The sequence below is a fragment of the Rhinolophus hipposideros genome, assembly GCF_964194185.1.
Source record: "Rhinolophus hipposideros genome assembly, chromosome: 3".
NCBI classification, from domain to species: Eukaryota; Metazoa; Chordata; class Mammalia; order Chiroptera; family Rhinolophidae; genus Rhinolophus; species Rhinolophus hipposideros.
This window is the reverse complement of record NC_138049.1, coordinates 4,723,780-4,748,031: the sequence shown is the minus strand read 5'-3', so window position 1 is coordinate 4,748,031 and position 24,252 is coordinate 4,723,780. Positions and strand designations below refer to the sequence as shown.

General features: G+C 41.2%; 1 protein-coding gene across 7 annotated transcripts in view; it reads left to right on the top strand.

Annotated features, from left to right (window-relative positions):
• Positions 1-9,654: 9,654 nt before the first annotated feature.
• Positions 9,655-24,252, top strand: part of QKI (QKI, KH domain containing RNA binding) — a 144,544-nt gene continuing 129,946 nt past the window's right edge. For 6 of the 7 annotated variants that reach the window (XR_013992095.1, XM_081030516.1, XM_081030514.1 and 3 more), the window contains exon 1: positions 9,681-10,234. Coding sequence is in view for 6 of the 7 variants with exons in the window: in XM_081030516.1 (XP_080886642.1) it covers positions 10,093-10,234 (142 nt within the window). In the remaining variant the exon portion in view is untranslated. Of the gene's footprint in view, positions 10,235-24,252 lie in introns of all 7 variants that reach the window. The other variant, XM_081030515.1, reaches the window with a different exon arrangement.

Here is a 24,252-nt window from a genome sequence, read left to right as displayed (position 1 = left end):
CTGTGTCACACTCCCAGGTATCTAGTGACAACACAAGGCCCTCTTTCTAACAAGAAAACATAATGTGAATATAAATTTTGTTCACAATTAGTCTTGTAATGGGGTATATGAATCACTGTGAAGTCAGACTAATAATTATAAAACTGTCATTAGATGTTTTTTTCCTTTGAGGTACCTTCATTGTATGTTTCAGCCCTCGTTTTGAAATGATGCTGTGAAAACCACTTTGACAACTTGAAAGCCACTGAGAGAAGGTTTTGGTTCCTGGGATACATTTTTTGAAGGCTATACGCATGGGGGCTGGGTGCCGCTGACAGATGCCAGCTGATAGAAATCCTGGCTCAGAGATCTAGTCTTGCTGAAAATCTACACCTTCTGGGGTTCCCTTAGAGCGATCACGTTAGCTGCAGGGACGGCCCAGGGAAACTAGAGCGGTCACTGTCCTGCATTGCTTCACGTGCGACCTAATGGGACTGGCCTGCTGAAGGCACTTTGTGAGAGTACCTGCATTTGTCTCCTCCCAGCCCACTCTCGGACTTTAAACTCCTCAAACCATGACCTATTTTTCCCATAGTATGTGATTTTAAGGGGGTGTGGGGCTCACTGCGTTGCGTACCTAGTAAGCGTAGTTTTGCTAAGGACAGGTTCACCCACCTGTGCTGCTGGCTGCAGCTGCCCATGCCAGGCGCTGGAGGACACCCTTGACCTGGCACAATGCCGCCAACAGTTGCTGGGACCTCACGTTTGCAACCCCGGGTCAGCCCACAACTGTCAGTGTTCAAACACAATAATGGGATCAATGCAGGTATCCCAGGAGCTCCTGCAAGTCGGTTGGGGGGGAGGAGGGTGCCTGTGCACCCCGGACCTGGACTTTCCAGAAGATGCCATTTTCCAGGACCCTCCGCTAAGCTGCCAGCTCAGTGTTCACAGGGCAGGAATTGCGGGGAGAGCACTCTCTTCTTTTCCACACTTGCCCACGGCTACAGAGCTGTCCCTACTGTCCGGCGGCTGAAAACTGGGTCTAGAAGAGCCAGGAGAGCCCGGGCCAGCGGCAGATCTACTGTTGCTGAGCTGATAATGCAGCCAGCCTGATCAAGCCTCCTCTTCATCGGGTTTTGTCCTTTTACTTCCTAGTGTCAGCAGTCCTGGGAACAGGAAATGGTTTGTGCAATCGGAAGTGGCAGGAAACTGATGACTAACTACTTTTGACCTCTGTGGATACATTTTCAATGTAAATAGAGATAGTTACACACATTCCAAAACACATGTGCATTGATAAATGTGAGCTATATCCAGGCCTTCCTCGTTTTAGTTTTTAAAATAATACCGTTCCTGAAAGCTTGCTGTGTGCCAGGAGTTTGGAGGCACTTGTGTTCCTGCACTCACACAGTCCTGACGTGTCCCCAGGACGCATTAGGACAAGAGAAAGGCAGGCGTAGGCAGTGACAAGGCCGGGCTGAGATGCTGAGATGCGAGCCCACGCCTTGGGCCACTCGTCTGGACCCCTGGGCTCAGCTGCCTCCTCCCAGGACCAGCAAACTCTTCAGGACTTTGTTTCACTGCTTGGGGTTTAAAGACAATTCAGCGACATCATCTGTGAGAGAACCATTTCTGGCTTGGCAGGTGGTTACGTAGTGGGGCTGAGGTGTTATTACTTCATATATTCACAGCGCAGAAGTTAGTTCTTACCAGACACCAGCTGTCTGACTCTGGATGAGAAAGGCTTCCTTCTCTCACTGGGCTCACTGCTCAGCTGCCCTGACACTGAGATAGCCGGCCGCTGCTGTCCCCACTTAGTGCTCCCTCTGGAATGACCGGGCCTGCTTGGGGCTGTTTGATTAAGTGAAAGTGTGCCTGTGCCCTCATGAAATCAGGCACCGGACCAGCTGAAATGTTGAAACCTGGTCAGCTGAGGGAGAGGAGAAAGTCGAGTCTGGCTCTGGGTCCCTAGAGGCCCAGGAACCTGGCACAGAGAAGGCCAGGCAGCCTGACGAGAGCTGGTAGTGAAGGGGGCGTTGAATTGTCTCTGGCATGTCGGCTGATGGGACAGTTTATAGGCCTATCTTTGAACTCTCTGAACCCATGTCCCTTTTCTCTTTCCTCACTTCACAATTTAACACTTTAGTGTTTCTGATTGCAAAAACCTCCTCTCATTCTTTCTGCACCTTTAATAGCTTTACCTGGATGGAGAAAAGATCCTAGCAGAGGGAGAGCCCCACCCCGCCATCTGTCACAGCTCAGGCTGCCGTTTCCCACTCCTACCTAATCCCAGGCTCCCACTTTAAATACAGAAAACCCAGTTTAGAATTTTGAGACAAAAAGTGTTACTCATTTCACTGTGCTACATTTTATCTCCATTAAAAAAAAATGATGCTTACTACCAGTGAACATTGAGAAAAATCCAGTGTAATTAATGCCGGTTAATCAAGTCGATGGCCCTTTAAGATCTATAAAATGTAACTGTAACATTCTTACAGATGGGCTTGGACAGGATAATTAGGAAATAGTAAATGCCAGCATCATCAGGATTACTTAGAGTTCAGCAAAGTAATGTGAATGGCTGTATAGGACTGGGGAGAGAGCAGAACTTTGGTGTGAAATATAAAGAGTTTACTATAGAAGGATGATTACCCATTTTCCAGCTCTGGTAACAACCTGTCTATTCAAACATTATTTGGTGGAAAGTAAAAAGCAAAACTGGAGACTTTGGTATTTCATTGTAACTGGGTAAGCATGATTTGTATAAATCTTTTTTTTAAACTTGGACATATATCTAAAGAACCTATACATATTTTAGACAAAAAAATGTATCCATTTTAGTTGCAATTAGTAAAAACTAGTAAACTCAGGTTTAATGGACATGAAGATATCAAATGACTTTCTAAATACATAAATAGCTGACTCAAATAGAGGTAATGTTTAAAATAGTTGGTATGTCAGGAGCACACATGACCCAAGGGGCTGCCAGCCTGGGTTGGGGCATGGTGCCAGGCATTATACCGTGGTTGCTGTGGGGAATTTCAGGGGTGTTCTGGGGGGAAGGGCTGGGCAGTATGCTAAGAGCTATGCCCTGAGTGGTATGGAAATAGTTCAAAAATTTTAAACTGATAAAGCTGGACTGGCTGAATCTCTCTGCTGTGAAAAATTGCTTTTAATCTTATATCTAAACATGTAATACAGTTAAAGTGATTCTGATAAAATACCATCGCTATATAAGTCCCTTTAATATTAAAACAAGAGGTGTTCATTATCAGACCTGTTATAGATTCAGGGGACTCTGGGTGCTCTGGCCCCGTCGTCCCAAATGATGTTTCTTGTGGAGTGAGACATAAGCTGGCACTCAAAAATACTTCTCAGGAATCATTAAATCTCGTTGCAAAAACTGCTCCCATAACAACAGACACAGAGGACCCTCCCTCCTGTTCTGTTTTCCTATGTCACAAAGGCAAGGGTTTTCAGATGCTACGGTTTACTCAGGTCAGCATTCTGGGCTATGAGCAGCTTACACAGCTGCTTGCCCTTCCCTGAGCCCAAGTATGTCTATGTATTTCTTTCTTTTTTCCATTTGTTCATTCAGACAAGTAATTACTGAAAGGAGACTACTGGTAAAGCATTTTAAGAATCAGAGCAGAAAGGAAGGAAGAGGCATGGATTACCTTCCAAGAATTTTTATGCTCTCCTAGTAGGAAGTTTCTCCACTAGGAGCTGTCAGACCCAATGTTTTAGTACTCTACTTTTATTAAATTGTAATAATTTCCTTAAGATTTAATTTAATGCTTTGGAAATTATAAAAATGTAAGATTTTCAGTCAAATGTGTTGTCCAAGGGAAACAAAAATCCAGAAATTATTTTTTATTTCAATATGGAGTGCAAATTGGACCCCTAAGATTTTAAAATACATTTCTTATTGCCATTACACAGCCACCTATATGTACACAGGGCTATCCTTGACACAGAAATTAAATTACAAAAAAGTCAACTTGCTGATATGGATGAGAACATCTTATTAAGAATCACAGAACTTGAAAAGACTTCCAACATCACTTAGTTCAGATCTCAGAGAGACTGAGTTATTTACTCAGGGCTACATAGTTCATTAGGATAGAACTAATAAGGCCTTTTTATACCCAGCACAGCAATCTTTTCCCTATACGACACCAGCATTTCTTAAAGAGCTTAAGGTTTGAAAATATTCAACATGACCATTGGTTACAATACTGGGGGGAAAACGACTCAAAAGTAACAGTGTTTTAGTCATTAACAGACATAGACCTTGCGGTACATAAATTAAACTTACAGAAAGGCCAGCATCATGCCATAAACCACTCGGGACTTGGGAGACCTGGTTTGAATCTGGTCCCCAGCATTCACTAGCTGTGTCACAAGAGTCACATCATTCCGTTAGCTCTGAGCCTTGGCTTCTTAACTATAAGTGGGGATAATGATTAACTGAGAGCTGCTATGTACTCAATGAGGTAATAACTAAAGTGCCTGACAGTTCGTCGGGACTCTAGAAATGTCAGTACTCTTTTTGCCTCTATACCCCACTGGAACTCTGTTTAGAAAGTATGAACGTGTAGAAATTATTGGGAAAATGCAATGTTAAGGTATAAGTTAAATTTTAGTAAAAGATAATGGCATTTGATTAAATGTCTAGGACATCAGTACACACTTCCTTTGCTCTTACAATGTTTAGTTACATTAGGTATTTAAAATGAATGCACAGATTATGAAACAAACAGTATGTCTTCAATGTTAAAAAATCGAATCGCAGCTTCATCCTGAAGGAACCAGATCCTGAAGAAAAAAACACACAAATCAACCTAATCCAGGGGGAACACTATGGAAATTGTTTTGCAATCATAAAACTGTGAATTGGTCTGAAAGTTCATCAAAACAAAATGCATTTTTTAATTCTCTCATAATCCTATAATTAACAGACAATTATTTTTTAGTTAAAGTTTCTGTTTAAACGTGGAATGAAGATTGGATTACATGGCACAAGGGCCTGTCTCTTGGCTCAGAATATTTTTACCTCTGAAGTTTCATTTAGGGTCAAATGAGTAGAAACCTGACACGGTCAGTTAACATTTAACTGCTCTGCAGTGGTTTAAGCTAAATGTTAGTATTACATCTGCAGCCATCATGTTAGTGGTTTAAAAAGGCAGCACAATTAGCATTAGAATGGCTGTGAAGAACAGTGCCTTTTATTTTATGAATGCTGTGTTTGCACAATCACATATAAATGTGCCTCACTGACTGGAATCCCTGGTACTATTTTATTGATTAATTTCCTTGTATTAAAAAAGAAACTTCCTAAGTCTCTTCTCTATGGATACTTTAGCTTAAAATTCAGGGCCAACCAAAATCTGGCATCTACTACTCTTGAGGAAACTCCTACCCTAAAGCCTCAGACTGTCCCACTTTCCAAGTTTTTGTCAGTGCCCTCCCGGAGCACTTTTATGGTTTCTTCCAGCCTGAGATCAAACCCACCTCGGGGCAGTTCTGCTTAGGCTTCCAGGCCTGGAGTGGCAGTGCTCATTTCCATTCCTACAGCATTTTGTCTTTCTCATTTACTTTTTTTTTCCCATGGACGGTGTGGGTGCCTGAGCACTGCAGTATACACCTGAAGCTGAAGATGAATAATAATATCATTTACTTTTGTTAGTTAACTTGTCATATGTGTGTGATAGTAACCCTCAGCTTAGCTCCTAAGTGCCCCAGGGTTCGTGACAGGTATTCAAATATTTATTGATTAAGATATTCACACTTAAAATGTGTCATTTTCAACCTTTGAAATGATAAGCCATCTCACAATTTAAAAGGAGACTCAAAAAATTTATTAAGACAATAAACAAAGATTGACTTTACAAAGATACTGGGAATGTCCCATTTCCTCTTAGGAAAATTTAAGGATTAAGATTTTTAGAAAGAACATTTGGGACAAAAAGCCATCAAAGATTGATTCTTAAATCCAAGGAATATTTCCATTCCTGCAAGAGCTCCATGGTGATGAAGGAAAAAAAGTGTGGAATACTATAATTCTCTATTTTAAATGTCAAGAATAGCAATAAGCAAATAGAAAATCAAATTTAGAACAGAAAATATTATTCCCACTCATGGTTAATTACTGATGTTTGATATGGAACCATGTTAGTGTCAACATATTAGATGACATAATTTTTCACAATGAAAAAAACCCATTATAAGGATCTTTCCAACTGGAAGCTTATCCATACATATATTCTGAGTACGTTGTAACTTGTGAATATCATATTACAATATTTTTGTAATAATGTGATTGAAGAGTCCACATTAATTTTTAGATTTTTAAGCATCTTGAAGGCAAGTGATTTTTGTATTCTCACTGCACTTATATGTTGGGTAGTGAGTGGTGTCCTATAGACCTCAAATGCCGGAGGCAGGAGTGTGACAGAGAAACGGGCGGGAACTGTGGATAGTGCCCTTGTGTGCAATGAGGCACCTGGCTCTTCGCGCCCGTCTCAAATCTCTGCTGTACTGATTACAATAAGGGTTTTGCATAGTTCCTGGAACATAACAAGTACTTAATACCTTTTTTGAACATATTTTTAGAGAGTGCAAACATATACCACATGCTGTTCTAGGTGTTGGGAATTCCAAATAGAACAAAATTGAGTCCTTGCCCTTGTGGAGCTTACCGTGTAGGGGTCGGTGACAGACAGACTTACCCATAGACAGAATGTGTCAGGTGGAAATAAATGCTATTTAAAGAATTAAAAGAGGAGTAAGCAGACAGTAGTGTGCGTGTGCCATGGTAAGGGAAGCCTTCTCCCATCAAGAACTGAGAAAGGGTGGGAGTCAGGCTTGCAGGTGTGTGGGGAAAACTGCAAGGAGAGGAAACACTCAGTGCGCAGCCCAACAAACTCAGGAAGAGGATTTTACTTCCCCTTTTTCGTAGAGATCCAGATAGAAAAACCTACTACAGGAAGGGACCTTGGCATAATCACCTTGAGTATTTTCACCCTAGAATTAGTCAGGAATACTCCAAGCATGTTTACTAGCCACCCACTGTGTCCACTGCTTTGCCTGTTTAAGGATGGGGGCAGGGAGTGAATTTGAGGGGCTGGGGGAAAAGGGGTGGACACAAGGCAGCAGGGGGTCAGAGCACACGGACTCTTGGTAAGCAGGCCTTGGTAAGGACTTTGGGTTTTTCACTGGAGAGGGGAAACCATCAAAGAACTGTGAGCAGAGAAGTGAAGTGACCATGTGAATTTGAAAAGGTAATACATAGTCACTGTTGTCAAATGCTGTAACCATAAGGGATTTACCAAGACAGAGTGCCTGTCTTGGTTCTTTAACTCTGATCTGGTTCACCTCCTAAAAGTAAGTACCTGGTGAAGCCATCTGATATTTCAGTTTCTATGGGTCAAAAATGGTCAAACACTGTCAAAAGGTTCAATGTGACTTATTGGGGTGCAATAACATGGGCTTTGAGTAAAACACAAGTGGATTTGAATCCCAGACCTAGGACTCATGAGCTACAGTCCTGCGCCAGTTACTAACCTCCTTCTCCTTGGTTTCCCCTTATGTAAAATGGGGATAGCAGCATCACCTTCGCCACAAGGTTGGCGTGAGGATAAGTGATACACATGTAGAACACTTAGCACAGGACCTAGGAGTTTAATATGGAGGTGAACCAACTGAGAAGGGGAGCGAATCTTTTACAGTAGCAGATCAAGTAAATAATTTACTACCCAAACCCTTTCAAACCACTTATCCTTTCGCTAGGTGTTGTAGAAGCACACCTTACTTGCTTTAAGAGACAACAGCTTTTCGATCAAATCACTATTTCTTGCATTTTTGTAACTCATCCTTTACATCATTAGTATGTGAATATTCTGTGGCCCTATTAAGTGCGATGGATGTCAGATAACCTATTTGCGAGTTAAACGTTTTTAGCTTTGTCCACCAAGGCAATGGCATTTCCTCTATCAAAGTAGCTTAATTTTAAAAAACGAACTCACTGTGTTCTTCAAATGAACAGGCCAGAAATTACTTGCCAAAGAGAATTTATTTGAAATTCACTTAGTAGCTTCAGTGCAACTTGAAGCAAAATTTTACCCCAAACGCCCCCACCTAAGTTCACAGTGAAAACACAGTACACACGGTTATCAGAGAATTTCAGGTGCAGGTCACTCGCAACGGTCAGTTTGATAGCAACTAGTTGTATCTAACCTATTAATTGAGCGTCACAAAATGCCGATTTCGTGACTGATAACATTGCAGGAACCAGAGAGAGCTACACTGTTGTAGCTCAGAGCATTCTTTCCTAAAGTAACTTAAATACGTGAAACCCACCAGACTGCAGGGAAAAGCCCCGACCCCCGCACGCGGGTTGCTGCAGGTCTGCAGACAGACGCTGCCCTTCGCCTCCCGCGCCGCCGCGTGCCCCGCACTGCGCCCCTTCGCCGCGGTGCACGCACGGCTGGGTACCTTCCCCAGCGCGGCGGGCTCCCGGGTAACGGGATGCGGCAAGGCGCCCGCCGCGCGGACGGGCCCTGCACGGGCAGCAGCCACGCCGTGCCCAGGCCGTCGGGGCGGCGAGGGGCGCCCGCGCTGCCGGCCGCTCCTCCGCCTCCGTCCGCCGCGCGGCTCTCCAAACCGGAGAGGACCGCGGGGACGCCACGAGTCGTCGTGCGGGCCCCTCAACCGCACAGCGGCAGTCGGAGCCCACCGCCAACAAGCCCGCGGAGGCGGCCCCGGAGCCGCACACCCATTATAGCCGGGGCCTGGGAGCACAGACCCCCTCGGCTTCCCGGGCCCGTCCCGGCCGTTCGGGGTCCGACGGGCCCCGCAGCCCGCGCCGCGGTCCCCACACCGGGGCCCGCAGACCCCGGCCCGCACGCCCCACCCCCTTCCCCCCAGGGGGCGCGCCCCCTCCCCGGCCCCGCCCCACGCAGGCGCGCGGCAGGCCCCTCCCATCCTCCCCTTCGCTCACGGAGCCGGGCGGGGGCGGGGCGACCCTCGGAAGGGGCGTGGCCGCAGGCCTCGACACGCGCACGCGCCCTTGCACCTTACGGCTACGTGTCGGGACACGTGACGCCCACCCCGAAAGTCCCCCGTGAAGCAACAGGACGTTAAAAAAAATAAAAAAATAAAAGAAATTTGGGGGGGGGGGGTTTGAGAGAGGTGGGGGAGAGCAGGAATGAGAGGTTTTGGAGAACTACAGCAACGGGAGGCGGGGATGAGGCCGGGCAGCGGCGAGCGCAGCCCCGGGGCGTGCTGCCGGGAGTCCCTGTCACCTCACGCCGCAGCCCGCCAGCGCCCGCCCGACGAGCCGGCCGGCGGCGGGGAGCGCGAGGCGGCGCGGCAGTCCCCCCGCCCCAGTGGCCAGCACCGCCGCCCGCGCCCGCCCGCCGCTCTCGGCGACCCCAGGCCGGGCTCGCAGCGCGCCGCCCCGCTCCCGGCGCCCGGCCCGCGGGGGGACTGCGTGCGGCGGCGGGAGGAGGAGCGCGCCGCCCCGCTAACGGCCGCCCTGCGCGGCCCCGCCCGCCGCCCGCCGCCCGCCCCCGGCCCCCCCCGCGCCGCCGCCCCTCCCCCGCCGCTGGCAGCGCCGCCTGAACTGAGGCGAACTCCGCGGCCAAGTGAGTGAGGAGGAGGCGGCGGCCAAGAGGAGGAGGAAGAGGAGGAGCGGAGTCAGAGCGCGGCGGCGGCGGCCACGGCAGAGGCGGCGCGGCGGGGACCAGCCCGGAGGGAGCCGAGCCCGCGGCACAGGCGGCGGCGGGGCGGGCGCGCAGCACAGCACAGCACAGCGCGGCACAGCGCGGCGAGCGGCGGCCCGGCTCGTCGGCGTCCGGCCCGAGCGGCCCGCGGAGACCCGCCTCCCGCCCGCCGGCCTCGTGAGGGACGCGCCGAGCCGGCGGCCGACGAGCCGCGGCGGAAAGTGCCTGCGGGGGCGGGGAGAGCGCGCGGTCCGGCCGGCCCGGCGCCCGGCGCGGGAGCGGAGCGGAGCGGAGCGGGGCGCCGAGTCCCGAGCGGCCGCGGCCGGGGCTCCCCGCCCCTCCCTCGTCTCGGGCGGCGGCGGGCGGAGTGAGCTGCGGAGCCTGGAATATGGTCGGGGAAATGGAAGCCAAGGAGAAGCCGAAGCCCACCCCCGATTACCTGATGCAGCTCATGAACGACAAGAAGCTCATGAGCAGCCTGCCCAACTTCTGCGGGATCTTCAACCACCTCGAGCGGCTGCTGGACGAAGGTGAGTGGCCGGAGGCCCCTCTTCCCGGGACCCGACGCGCCGCCGCCGCCGGTGGGAGGGCGGGCGGGTGGTGGCCGGAGGGGCCCGTGCGCCGGGGACCGCGAGGCCGGGCGGGGCGCCCGCAGGCGGCGCCGAGGCCCGGGCGGGACCCCCGGCGGGACCCCGCGCCCCGGCTCCAGCCGCGCCGGCGAGCATCGCGCCGCCCGGAGCCCCGCGGGCCTCCCGGGGAGGAGCCCGGCCCCGCGCCCCCGGGGACGCCGCCTGAAGGACACCGGCCTCGGGCCGCTCGGGCTGGGGTCCCCGCACTCGGCCATTGCGGGGGCTCTTTGATTCGGAGTTTGCGTGGCTGCTAAACACTCGGGGGCAGCCGCGTGGGGCTCGGGGACGTGACGGAATTCCACAGGCGCCCGAAAGTGGCGCCGAGGTAGCCGGAGGCGAGGACAAGATGACAGCGGAGGGCACTTTTGGTCCTTTTGTTTGGGGAAGGAGAGAAGTGCTCGGGAGTTTAACTTCCCCGTGGGGGGGCTGCTGAGCGCGAAATCCCGCGAGGACGGACGCGGGCGGAATCCCGACTCGGAGAGAACTTCGGCGGAGAGCTGCTCCCGGGGACGCCGCCGCCCTGGCTCGTGGGGCAGGAAAGCAGGGCCCTTGAAAGGGCGAAAATAAAAATTGGTGCGAGTTCGCAAAACAAACAAACAAACAAATAAATAAATAAATAAAAAAGGCTCTATCCGTGTGGGGCCGCGGGGAGAGGAGAAGGACGAGGTCCATCTTGGCCAACTCGGGAGTCTCTTTACAAGTCCCTGCAGCCCCGACCTGGACTGTTAACGTCTGCCTGGCAGCTGTGCAGTTTTTGGACTGCTAGGGAGAAAAACATGACCAACAAAAACGTCTGTTTGGAAAGCCGAGGACCAAAGACGTCCTTTTGATGTCTGGGAGCATCACCGAAGGACTGTTGAAAGAAAACTGAAAACTTTTATAGTGACGAACAATGGATTTTAGATTTTTCACAAGAACTTCGAGAGTTTTACAGTGTAGAACCCGGGAAAAGGAATCAGAAGCTTAGAGATTTGGGATGTCACTAAAGAACAAAAGACCGGAAATGTTTCCGTGATAAAAGATGGTTAAAGAGGAATCCCAGGACCTTTCCCTTGTCTTGAAAATCATAGAAACAATTTTTAAAGTACAGAACAGATATTACTGAGTCCTCGTCTTCGCTTGCGTAGGTTAGACAAGCGGCGGCAACCGCTATTGAAATGGTCTTTTTCCCGCTGTTGAAACAGCCATCTCTTAATTTCAAATTGCTCCACAGAAAACTTGAGCTGTCCCTTTAAGGGGTTCTGCTTTTCCTATTTGTGTTGGCATTTGAAAGATTGTGGAGGCAGAAAACTTTCTGGAATGTCAAAAAAAAAAAAAAAAAGAAAAAAAAAAAAGAAAGGCTGGAACTCTTAAATCGAGTACTTCCAAGTGTGAGCGCTAAGGGGCGCCAGTTATTTTTTTTTAAACGAGAAATGTTTGGAGCAAACTGTAACGTCAATAATCTGACCTATATTAAATTTAGTTGAAATTTAAATCATAGTAGATTATTTCATCTGTCATTTTGTGTTCATATATCTATTTACAAACATTGAAAACGCTTTAAAGTTATTGGGACAATTTTATCACATTTCAAAAATAATACGCTGTTTTTCAGTTGGCATATTTTGGTGAAGTTATAGTTGTATCAGTGTTAGTGAAAATTTCTGTTAAGATTTTTTCCTTAAGAACAGTTGTTTAGGGGGAATTCTTTATAGTCGTTAAAATGAAAATAGGCCATGATGATATTTAGGATTAATGTTAAATTGCGTTCTTTTAATTTTAAAATGTTAAATTCAATCAAATGGCATAAGGGATTATTTTTAAAAGTTTGGAAATATTTTCACCTCATGCGTACTATTTTTAAAAGTAAATTGAGTTCTAAAAGGCTCCTCACTTGTGCTTTTATGTTGATCTTAAAACCTCTAAATGATAATTTGGAGTTGGTTGTCTGTTAGAAAGTTTCTGACCTTTGGCTTCAATAATTTTAATCTTCCAAATCTAGAATTCCAATTATGTCATTATCTCTAACAAATGTCCATTTCTCTCTGGTTGAAAATAGTAACCATTTGAGTTTTAAATCTTGGAGGCTACTAATTGAGGGTGATACATTTTAAATAATAAGTATATTTTTTCTTTTTAATGTGGTTTACTCTATTAGTCTTATCTTAGTCTATCGTGAGTTTTAGCCTTTTCAACTCCCCAGCATAAAAATTGTTTGTTTATGGTAGTTAGGATGTTTAAAATGGACAACATATAATGACTAGGAAGTTTGATTTTTTTTTTTTTTTTAATCAGACCAGTACAAACATGCAGGAAAAGGAGCTATTCCTTAGTGTGGATTAAGCTGCTTCCTGTAATTGTTAGCCTTATTGTAAACTTAATTTGACTTAAGAAAAATATTGGTTTCTGAAGTGCATCACTTTTTTTTCCTACCGGATGATTTAATTCCAAAATTTGGCAAGTTGTGCTTTACACCCTTTGTGGCCTGTCATTGTCCAAAACAAATTAATCATGACTTGTGTTTGTGGTTAGGAATTACATTTCCCTTTGTCCATACAATTGGCTGAAAAATTCTTTTTAAATTTAGGTAAAACTGTAAATTTTACTTTAGTGATTCATCAAGTTAAGATATTGTATTAGTTGGAATAGATAAATTTTTTTGATAACTAGAAAGTTTGAAAGTATTTTGTAATTTTGAAATAAATTCTATTTCAAAATATTTCTCAAAAGTAAGCTTTCAAAAAATTTGCTTGTCAGTTTGAGCATTTTTATTTGGCTGGTTACAAATTTGAGATTTATTTGTGCTAGATTTTCTTAGTTTATTAAAACCTGAATGCTTTAAATGAGTATTTTAATTCCATGCCAAGTTAACCTTTAGCTTATATTTTGACTATGGCCTATGGACTATCTTTTTGTTTTTATTTTTTGGGGGGCAGTGGTTGTCAGATTTTCCTCCCAATTATCTTCAACATTTTTGCTTTTTTAAATTTTGAGTACATTCTAGGTTGGAACAGTCATATAAAGCATGTAACTTCAGTTGATAATTCCAGTACTTAACAATCTTTCATTGAAGATAGAGATGATTACACATAAAACCAAGGTCTTAAAGTCTCAAACTGCTCTCTGGAGGGAGAGGTTTGCAACTGAACCATGGGACCATTCATGGGAAAGAGGAGCTATTACACAAGAAGTTTTTTTTTTAAACCTTTTTTTGTCATGAAAATTAAACTTAAGCATCAACAGTTCTTGAATGGAAATTCTGCAATTTAGAATTGAGAAGAATTTTATTGAAAAAAAAATCAATTTGACTTAAAAACCCCAAATAGAGAAAAATGGGAGAGCTAGAGATTTTAAAATCAGATTTTGAGGTTTTTGTTAGTTTCTTTTTTGTGGGTTTTTTTTTTTTTTTTTTTGTTTTTTTTGGTAGAGGAGAGGTTAAAGCTTCTGATAGGAAAATTAACAAATGTATCGGATTGTTTATGAGGAAGGCCATCCTAAAGCTTTGCATTGTGAACATCTGGAAAAATAGTGTGTGGCTCAGAGAAAGTGAATAAACATGTTAGATTAGATTCTGCATTACTGATATGAAAAATACATTTTCATTTTCTCATGGTCTTTCTGGGGGCGGGGATAATAAGTGTTCCTTTTGACCTCAACTTAGTTTCTCACTCTGCTCTTTCTCCTTTAAAAATGGGGGCAAAAATATTTTAAGTTAAAACCTGCCTTGCTAGTTAACGTTTTTTCCATGTTAATGTTTATTTTCACCTATTAACACATTCGTTATTGACTGTATCATACCGTTTTCTAACACTTCAATCTTTTTTGAATAATCTTGTCTACAAAAGCTTTGTTTTAAAAATTAAGTGGCTATTTGTTGGTTTTGAGAGGACTCTTGCTATCTATATATGTTTATTACAATTTTAGGGCTTTTTTTACCCTGAAGAAGCATTGTGGACGTAATCAATATCTGTGACAAATTTTACTTGTTAAAATAATCTGTTATTTAGGAGCAAAGATTTTGCTTTTGTACACAAGCCCTTTGAATTAATGGTAATAAAGAGAAAGCCAGCATTTATAATCAGTTGTTTTTTCCATTATCCTTTTTTCTTTTCACCCAGGAGGTGTCACCAACTATATAAGGTAATGATGGAAATGATCATTTGTATCAGAGGTCATTTATTCAACATTCATTTTCTACTTTTGAAGCTTAACTCCCCCACAGGCAGAATATATGTTCAAAATGCACATACTATGCGGCAGAAGGTGATTCCTTCTTCTTAACTTCATCCAATTCACATGTTTTATAGTAAAAGCTACTCCCAAGAATGTAACATAACTGAGTTAATAGAAATAGGTCTCTTTGCTAATAGCATTTGCTAGTATATTGGTATGAACAACTTTTCTTAAGTGGCTTTGAGAGTATCAGTGAAAACATGTTAATTTTACTTTTTAACTGTTTTGTACACATATTTTTCTGTTATTAACTCCTCACTAAGTCACCGTCCTGAAGTTGATTGAAGTGCATCAGTTTTCCATAAGAAAAAGTGGTTTTTGGTTTGCTTTTTAAGGAACATAGTCTCCTGCCACAAAAACATGAAGTGTAATAAACCAGACCCTCTGCTTCCATCTTGCCTTTACTGAGGCATGATTCAGATGCTCCTTTTTTGAGGCCAATATACTTAGGTAGAAAGGCTTTTGTTTTGCTTTATTTTTTGACGTTTTTGGTTTTAGAGAATTATACCAGTTTGATCATAGGGACAGCTGTTAATAATCTGACCGGAGTTACATTTTAATTTACTTGTGAAATTCCGTGTACTTAATACACTTTGATTTATGCGTATAATGGTGTACTTATAAGTAAAACTTGCTTTTCTCTGTTGGAGATAGAAAATGCTATGCTATTCTTGGTTTTATTTGTTGATAATTTAAAAAACAGTCTACTGAGCAACTTTCTGCTATTGGTGTGCCAAGTATTGTGAAGATACCAAGGATGTATAGTAGAGCCAACCTATGGGGGTACTTCATGGGCCTGTGTCAAGAAGTTATAATTGAAATGTGTACCAATTTTTTATTTACATGATTGACAGGGCTTTATTATTTTCTCAGATCCCTCTTTTTTGACATTAAGACTGTTCAGTGTGAATTTTAAGTACAATAAGGTATTTTTCCTTTAATGAAAACTTTTAGGTAATGCTTGTACCTCTTTAAAAAATTGACATTTTAGTTTTGGGGCCCAAAATAACTACATTGTTTGATGTCCAAGTAAGATATTTACAGCTTTATTTTCATTCAACAGAAAGCAAAAATAGCATCATGCTTTTTGTGGTGAATACAGTTTGTTTTGCTAGTTTTACGAAATTTGTATGGGGGTAGAAAAAGATTAATATTTTCCCTTCCAACTTCCAAGTTCTTCTAGCTGGGCCAATAATCAAGTTAACAGAGAGATTAACAGGAGAAAATCAAAATTTTAATACATGTGCGTGGAGAATTTGTATGTGCATGAAAATTCCAAAGGCAGTGAGGCAACATTGAGTATATATGACATTTTGTCCAAAAGAGAAAAGGGGGGTGGTGTATTAGATTCCAGAAGTGAGGATGGGTAGTTGAGGAATTGCAGAACACACGTCAGGCAAATTGTTGCTGGGCAATCCAGAAGCAATGGGACTGGGGACATCTAGCTAATAGACCCCCGCCTGAAGCCCTATTTACCAGACTTAATTCAAATCCAGCTGCTCAGGAGAACATCCTAAGATTCCCTTCCTGGAGCAGCCTTTATATCTGAACCTCTTGGGCAGAAAGCGGGGAGGGCCAAAGGTTCTTTCGGAGTCTTTTGTTTCTCAATAACTAGCTTAAAATCAGTATCCCCAAAGCAGCATCAGAGTGGCAAAACTTTGGTTCACTTCAACTGTAAATATAACCACAGTCTGTGTTGGATATTACTCTCTCTATGTAGTTATCATGCTTAACATTGTAACAGTATTATCTTTTTTTGTGTTTGTCTATCCTTTTGGTTTCTTGAAGGTGTCCAACTCATAGCCGGCCACATGTACACTCTCAGATGTTTGTTGACATAATAAATAGGTTGCCACTTTATATCCTTTTTTGATTTCCAGTTTCTCTAAAATAAGGGATTAAACAAATTGTGTAACGGTTGGTCATGGTTTGGGGCACTTAGCCAAAAAGGTACTTTGTTTTTCTTAAAAATGATGTTTTAAAGAAACCTTACAATATTATTTGCAGTACTTGCCTTTAAGGAGCTTAATCTTAATTTTACTTTACTACCATTGGTGTGAATGAGAATTAGAAAGATAAAATCACTTAAGCAGGACTCACCAATCCTTATATAAAGTATGTCAGTCCATACGAGGAGAAAAGCTCTCAGTGCTCATCTCAACTCTTGAAAGTTTTGGTCTTTGTGGAATTATATAGGTAAGCCTTTTCCCTAGTCAATTACCTATAAATGTCAACATTCAACCCAAATGGAGGTCTTGTACTCTGTGCAAAGCGTAGTAGTAAATAGGAAAGATGCCTGCCCCAAGTGCTGGATAAGTAGGGTTCAGGATAAGTAGGGACTATTTGAATGATTTTAGTTGGAAGAAAGCTGAGTATAAAAGTGTGTGGCAGATACAATGGTTAACACAAAGTAGCAATTTTTAAACACAGGTGTTTCAAGCTAATTTGAAACATTGCCATTTCTTATGAGACTGATAAATTGAAATTTCAGTTAACTGAAACTTAACCCTCTTAAAAGGAATGTACTTTTCTGTCTTAACCATGTTTAAAATAAATCTGTCATGAGCTTTTAACAAATAATATAGTTTGTAGAAGACAAGTGATTTGTCCAGAATTCTTGTAGTTAACAGGCAGATGACTGTATTTGTTTTCACCATTTCCTCAGTTTCCTGAAACAGAAATTCTAGTTTGCAAATCCAGCAATCCTATCAAGCCTAACAAAATAAACAATTTTGTTTATGTTCATAATGTTGCTTCATGTAACCTATATATTTTTTTAAATTAAATTTTGAGGCTGGTGAATTGAATCAGTTTGCTGTAATAACATTTCTATTACAGTATTTTATGATAAAGCAGGATTTGTCAGTTTGAATGCTTTTCAAGGGTTTTGAAGTGTCAGAAAAACAAAATGCAAAAGTGGTCTCCTGTTCTGTGGCCATGGTAATAAGCAGAGGGCGCATGTGAGCACACACAACACACGTGTGCACAAATGTGCACGTGTGCAAAGGGAGATGTAGTGATGTACATCTGAGTTGGCTTTGGAATCTGTGGGAGTGGGTGCTGTGGATGGGAAAGTTCCAGAGCAAAGTCAGTTTGGGAAGTTATGAATTATCGGCTTGGCCCCAGGATTGAAATGATTGTATATGAACAGTGGGAAGGGGAGTGGGTTTTCAGTAAACACCTTGCTTTTGGCTTTAATGCAGAAAAAGTTGTAAAGACTGGCCATGATCACTTGGTCAGTTGCAGATTATTGGGGGAACCCTTGCTTTTGAGCTAATTTAACAGTTTAAAATATATATGAAAATTAACAAGAACATAGTATACATATATTTGCTACATTTAGGAGAATAGGAATATACATGGTAAAAAGCAAACACACATTTTTCTTATTTGAAACCCTTTTTATTACTTTTAATGTAATATTTTATGGGGTTTCAAATCGTTTTACAGAGTATTTGAAGAGATAGATATATACATGAAAAAAACAAGAAATGCAAATGATGTCTTCTTAAAGTGTAATGAAAATTAAGTAATATCATAAGATCATGGAGTTTCAGAGCCACAAGGCACCTGCAGGTCTGGGGATGCCATCTTTGTAGGTGCAGGACCGAGGTCCAGGGAGGTTGTGCCTTAAATCACAAGGTGAGGCAGTATCAGAGCTGGAGCTGACCCCTGAGTTCTCCTTTCTGATCTGTTTTGTGAATGTGTAAGTGAAACTGGAGGAGAAAAACCCAGATAGCTCCATGTGCTAAAAACTGCTGTGGCTTCAAGTGGTGAGCCTGAAGGAGGAGGAAACGAGGTGGGGGTGGGGGGAGGAGGGAGTGTTAATTCTATAATTTGTAGGACTTGAGCTGGTCAAATTCTTGGTTTAGAATATGTATGTATATATAGTGTTAAATTTTTATGGTAGTTAAAAGGCTAAAAGTGAGAAAGGCGTTTTTAGAGGATTTCAATTCATTCACTTAAAGTTTTTAGCAACCAAAGGAGAGAGCTTTAAATACTACCGTACAGGGGCAGCTGGTTAGCTCGGTTGGTTAGAGGTGCTCTTAACAACAAGGTTGCCGGTTCCATCCCACATGGGCCACTGTGAGCTGCGCCCTCCACAGCTAGATTGAAACAACTACTTGGAGCTTATGGGTCCTGGAAAAATATATTTAAATAAAAATTAAAAATGATAATAATATGGTACAAATCTAGTATGTATTTAGTGTTGTTGCTGTTATTGGTACGATTACTATTTTTGATTACTAAAGGGAAACTTTCCATTTCTGACGGGAAGATTTAATGTAGAGGTTTACCATTGCTAGGTGATTCAAATCAAGAACGCATGCGTGAGGTGGTAGGTAGCCCAGTGATTTCTCAGGTAGGCAGCTGTAACAGTGACAGTGAGGACGTGAGTGATAATGAACTGAGTGGAAATGGCAGCTGCACTAGGCAGCCTCTGCATCCCATTCCTGAGGCCCACCCGCCTCTGGGGCATGATTACTTCTTCAAGTAGGTTCAAAAGAATTGAGTGTAAACTACAGTTCTTTGCATGCTGTTACAGGGTTTGTATCCCTCCGATAGAATTGTTGTTACATAGCTGGTGAATAAAATTTGTAAGAAGAAATAAAAATTTCAAACCAAGACCAAATATAAATTACTCTGAAATTAACTGTACGTAATCCTGTACTATTGTTGTATCAGTGGGGGCAGTGGTGCCCCCATTGTTATGATAGGTATCCCAATGTCCATTCTCTGTGTGTGCATGCGTACACACGAGAGCCAGCATAAAGATGGAAATGACTGTATTTCTGTCTGTATGCTAATGAGACCGTTTTGCAAAGTAGTAAGAGTTCTTTGACTAGTAGACCTGGGATCTAATTATCACTTTGCAGTTAACTAGTTTGGTGGTTTTGGACAGGATATCTAACGTCTCTGAAATGAATCTTAGCTGCTTCAGTTGTGATCACCTGCACTGCTAACTGCAAATCAGAATACTCCAAGGCCAGAGTAGTGTATGCAAAAGAGTTTCTCACACTAAGGTAGCATCTAATTTCTGTCAACATTTAGGTTGTTTTGATAGGATTGACAATCGGATAAGCAAAGCAGCATAAAGAGAGTGAGAGAAGGAAATGAAAAAGGAGAAAAGTAATTTATTTATCCATATGGGTGTCAGCTAATTTTTATGTGCAGGAAAGTCACTCACTGCAGGCATTCTGATAGTTCAGAAGAAGTCACTTTGAGCTGAAGTATCTAGGAAGATTTTTTTGAGAAGTGGAACTTGAATTGGTATTAATACTTGGTAGGATTTAATGACGTGAATGGGAGGGTGAAGGGTGTTCTAGGAGAAGGGAAAGTGCAATAATGTCAAAACAGTGGTAGGAGATTGAATTGAAAGGCTTTCAGGAAGTTTGTATAGATTAAGTTAGTTGGAATGGCAAATGCATGTACAGGAGTAGTGAGAATTAAAGAGCAGAGCCAGAAGACTGAGCTAGGGCTATATTGTAATGGGCCTTGAATGCCAGGATGACTAACTTACATTTTATTCCGAGTGTTGGAAGGAACCACTGAAGGCTAGGATTATATCAGGGTGTCAAAATGGGGCGGGAGGGAGGTAAACTAACCTGAGTGTATAGAATATATGGGCTCAAAGAAGGAGAAATTGGACCGTGTGAAGAGTTAAGATAAAAATAATATTTAATAAAAATATTCATATTTGAGTTTTCCGTATTTTCGATTTCAACTCTACAGTTTTTAAAACTGTTTTAACTGAAAATAAATGTACACGCAAATTATTTTTTTCTTACCCACAAATTGCACTCATCCTGCAGTACTGAGAATATGTGGGACTTATTGGTTTAGCTGTCAGCTCAATTTTTGGTTACTTAGAATTGAACTTTCATTTCTCTTTGAATTAAAGAGAATTGAAGAAACTCTTGGTTTGGGGGAATTTTAGGAATTCTTAAATTAGTTTGATGTGGAGAAAATTTTGTCCCAACCTCACTTATCTATTGTGAAATCTGTATGTGCTGCAAAACACAAGGAAGACTTTCCGAGAACTTTACTACTATGCTCATTATCTATTTTACTTACTTTGATTTAATTATATTTACATTTATGTTGGTTATTTTAAGTAAATTAGAGCTGTTTTGTTTGACATTCCATCTCTACTTATGCATTAGCAGCAGGGAATATATTGCTATTCTGAAATAATTTCCTAATGAAAAAGTCAGACAGATATTTATTCTTATTAACTTCTGATTGGTTCTCAAAGTATAGTGTTGGTTTGCTAGCTGCCTCAAATGGTGATCAGTGAATTTTTTCTCTTTCTCTTCCATGGTCATCATTACGGGTTCGTGGATTTTCATAGACTTAACTATATTTAACTCAATTACAATTATTCTTTTTAATGTTCAAATTACCAAATTTGGCCAGTGATACTGTCTTTTGAAATCTGTTTTCTGGAACAACTTAATGTCCCAAGCTCACCTTGTAGCTTCCCTGTTCCACAGCTAGAAGTAGCCATTTCTCCAAGTTTTTTTTGTGTGTATAAATGGTACTAGAGATGGGAATTTAAGCACTAGACATGTTCCTTGTTGTCAGGTTGAGGTTACTTCCAGGCCATTTTCTGCGGACAAACTAGGCAGTATTGATTTTAAAATTCATGAGTTCATGTTTGTATTTTTAATTCAATTTTAACATATTTTATAATCATATCTTTTTTCCTACCACCACCAAAATAACATGATTTCTGATAGTGACAAAATTACTTACTTTATTATTAATTATTATTAATTATTATTTATGAAGAAAATACTTTGAAAATAATATTATTAACATCAGTAAAATTAGCTGGCTATCTTTAAACTTTTTTTATACATTATACAGACATTGTAAATTATAATACAGCCAGTAACTTATTGTTCTTCTAGTTTGATGGCAGTTTCCTTCTTCATTTGACCTTTATCTATAATATTTTTTTACCAATCTTGTTTTTGACCTGTGATGTTGTCACTTACCTGTTGGCTAAGTTCTTTCGTTGTACTGTTTCCATTTGCTTTTACCCCATGCCCAGCAGAAATTAGAGGAAATATACACATGTGTTTTAAAATCAGGACTGCGTATGTGTGTGTTTTATGGAGATATAAGGAGAAGGTCGGTCTGTTTAGACTAGTGCTTTGAATCTTAACCATGAAGAGTAGAAAGAAGAGAACATAACAGGCAAATTGTTTTAATTTAGTGAATTCTCCTGAATATGTAATATTGGTAAAAATATAAGTATAGCTGTTGAAGCTTTTAAAGTCCTACAAGGTAGAGAAAATCCCTAGGTGGAAATTAAGTATTAAAATTTTATTTCTAAGTAGTAGCAACATCTCTACTGCAAATTTTTTTGTCCTTAAGAACTTTTAATAGTATGAAAGTTATGTTCCAGCAGATGGAGATATTAGTACACAAAAGACTGTGTTTACTGTTTAAAATGTGTTGAGAAATAACCCTTTTGCCAGAATAGGAATTTTTTTCTCCTTTAAATTTTAAGAGAAGAGTTGATTAGGAATATGAATAATAGCAGTTCCTAAATTTAATATTTGGGGTGGCATGTAAATTAGTTGTGATGTTTCTTTAAAGAACTTGTCTTATGAAATGACATGTTAGTATGTTGACTATATAAAATATAATTGGTTTAGGACATCAAATCAATTGTAGCAATTTTCTGAAATTGTCTGCTTTTACAGCTTAGTTGTTTGAAGGGTTTTGTTTGTTTTGGCAAAGGACTGAGTCACGTCTGTTTAAAGGTATTCTATTTGTATGTTATGTTGCAATTCTAAAGTCTTTAGCCAGGTCATTGATTTTTGTTGGTTGATGTAAGTCAGAAAAAAAATGTGTGTTGTAGTTTACATATATTCTATATGTAGAGAATGTTCTGGGGATTATAGTTTTATTGTAGTAATAAAAAATTATCAGCAGTAAAAGTAATCTTATCTCACTTTATTACAGTTTATAGTATACCCTGTCAATTTTTTTTAGTTAGGTAAACATTACATATTTTGCTTTAATCTATGCCTTACAATTGGTGAAGAAATATTGCTTATTTAAGTTCCTTCATAAATACGATTTGGAAGTGCGTTTGTTTTTGTTAATAATTAACACATTTAAATTGTACTTTTCTAGTTGTTATGTTGAGCATTTTTAAATTTTTATTAAACTTTTAGAAAATTCCCAAGTGAGTTGTTAAATGCCTTTCTTCCTTTAATCCCTTGAAATTGAACTCAGACATGGGAGAAGAATACATATGTCCTTTTTGTTTATATGTAGAGGACCAGGGAAGAAAAGATTCTGTGGTACCTTTGTAGAACTGATAGTAACCTTATTTTACTTTTTGCCTCCCCCCACCAGACTGTTATTTTTCTCTTTTCTGTTATTCCTAAAATGTAGAGAATTGGAGATACAAACATTTTCAGTTCACCTCTGGCAATCGCGTGATTTGTGGTTTCTGAATCCTGGGAAACGTGGTGAGGGCAGAGTGGTATCATAGCATATTGTCTTTGAATCCTATTGTGTTCTCTCCTATTCCCCCCTCCACCCCCGAAGTACGAAAAGCCAGTTTTGTGTATACATTTTTAAGATTGTTTCTTACAGTCATTTGAGCGAGTTTATGAGTTTAAGTTTCTTCCTTCTAATAATCATTAAAAAATGTGTTGTTACTTTATTCTTCTCATAGTATTCATCTCATGGAAAAACCCTGAAATGTATCAATTAAAAAGTGAAAATCACGCATAATTCAGTGGTAATCACTCTTAACATTTTAGTGAAATTTCTTCTAGTCTTCCTCCCTTCTATTTATGGATATAACAAAATTTGGATGCTGTTTTAATACTATCTTTGTATGTTTCTTTTTTAAAAAATAAGTTTCATCATGATGATTTTCCCCCTGCCATTTCATATTCTTTGACAGTATATTTATGGTCACATAGTTTATCTTACTATATAGGTGTATTATAATTTACTTAACTGTTTTCTATTAGACATATCATTTTGCTTTCAAGAAGCTTGTGTGATGATATCACGTGGTTTCAGAAGTTTATTACTCACTGTTTACAAAGTCTTAAGTTACTAAATATTGTAACTGGGCCCTGTGAATACCAAGCTTTTATGTTTGCAGTGCGATTAATCAGAAATCAGCATTCTATGCTGCATTCCAGTAGATTACTATTATATGATATGTAATTTTTGACTATTGTCAAAATTGCACGTTTCATATATGTTTTTAATGACAACATACTTATTTGAATTTTTAAATTCTATTCGCAAGTATTTGAATGCATGCTATGTGTAAGATGTTACAAGGAATACCACAAAGCTTCAAATTCATTCCTTACCTCAAGTTGTCTGAGTGGTAAGGTAAATAGTACAAAAAGAAAAGTAGTATAAGTAATATAAACATACTGAGAGAGGGCTGAAGGCTAGAGGTCACTTTAGGTTGGAGAGGTTATGAAATGTTTCAGAAAAGGTAAAATTTCACCTGGCTCTTGAAGGGTAGATAGGATTGAAGTGGAGAAAAGGTGCGGGAGTAGTGTTCTAGACACAGCGAACACTATCCTTGAATATGAGAACATTTCCAAGTAGAAAGAAAGGGATTCTCTACTGTAGAAACTTTAAATGCCTGGAGTTTAGATTCTGTCCTGTTGATAATGGGAGACCCATTGAAGGTTTTTCCTTTTATCTTT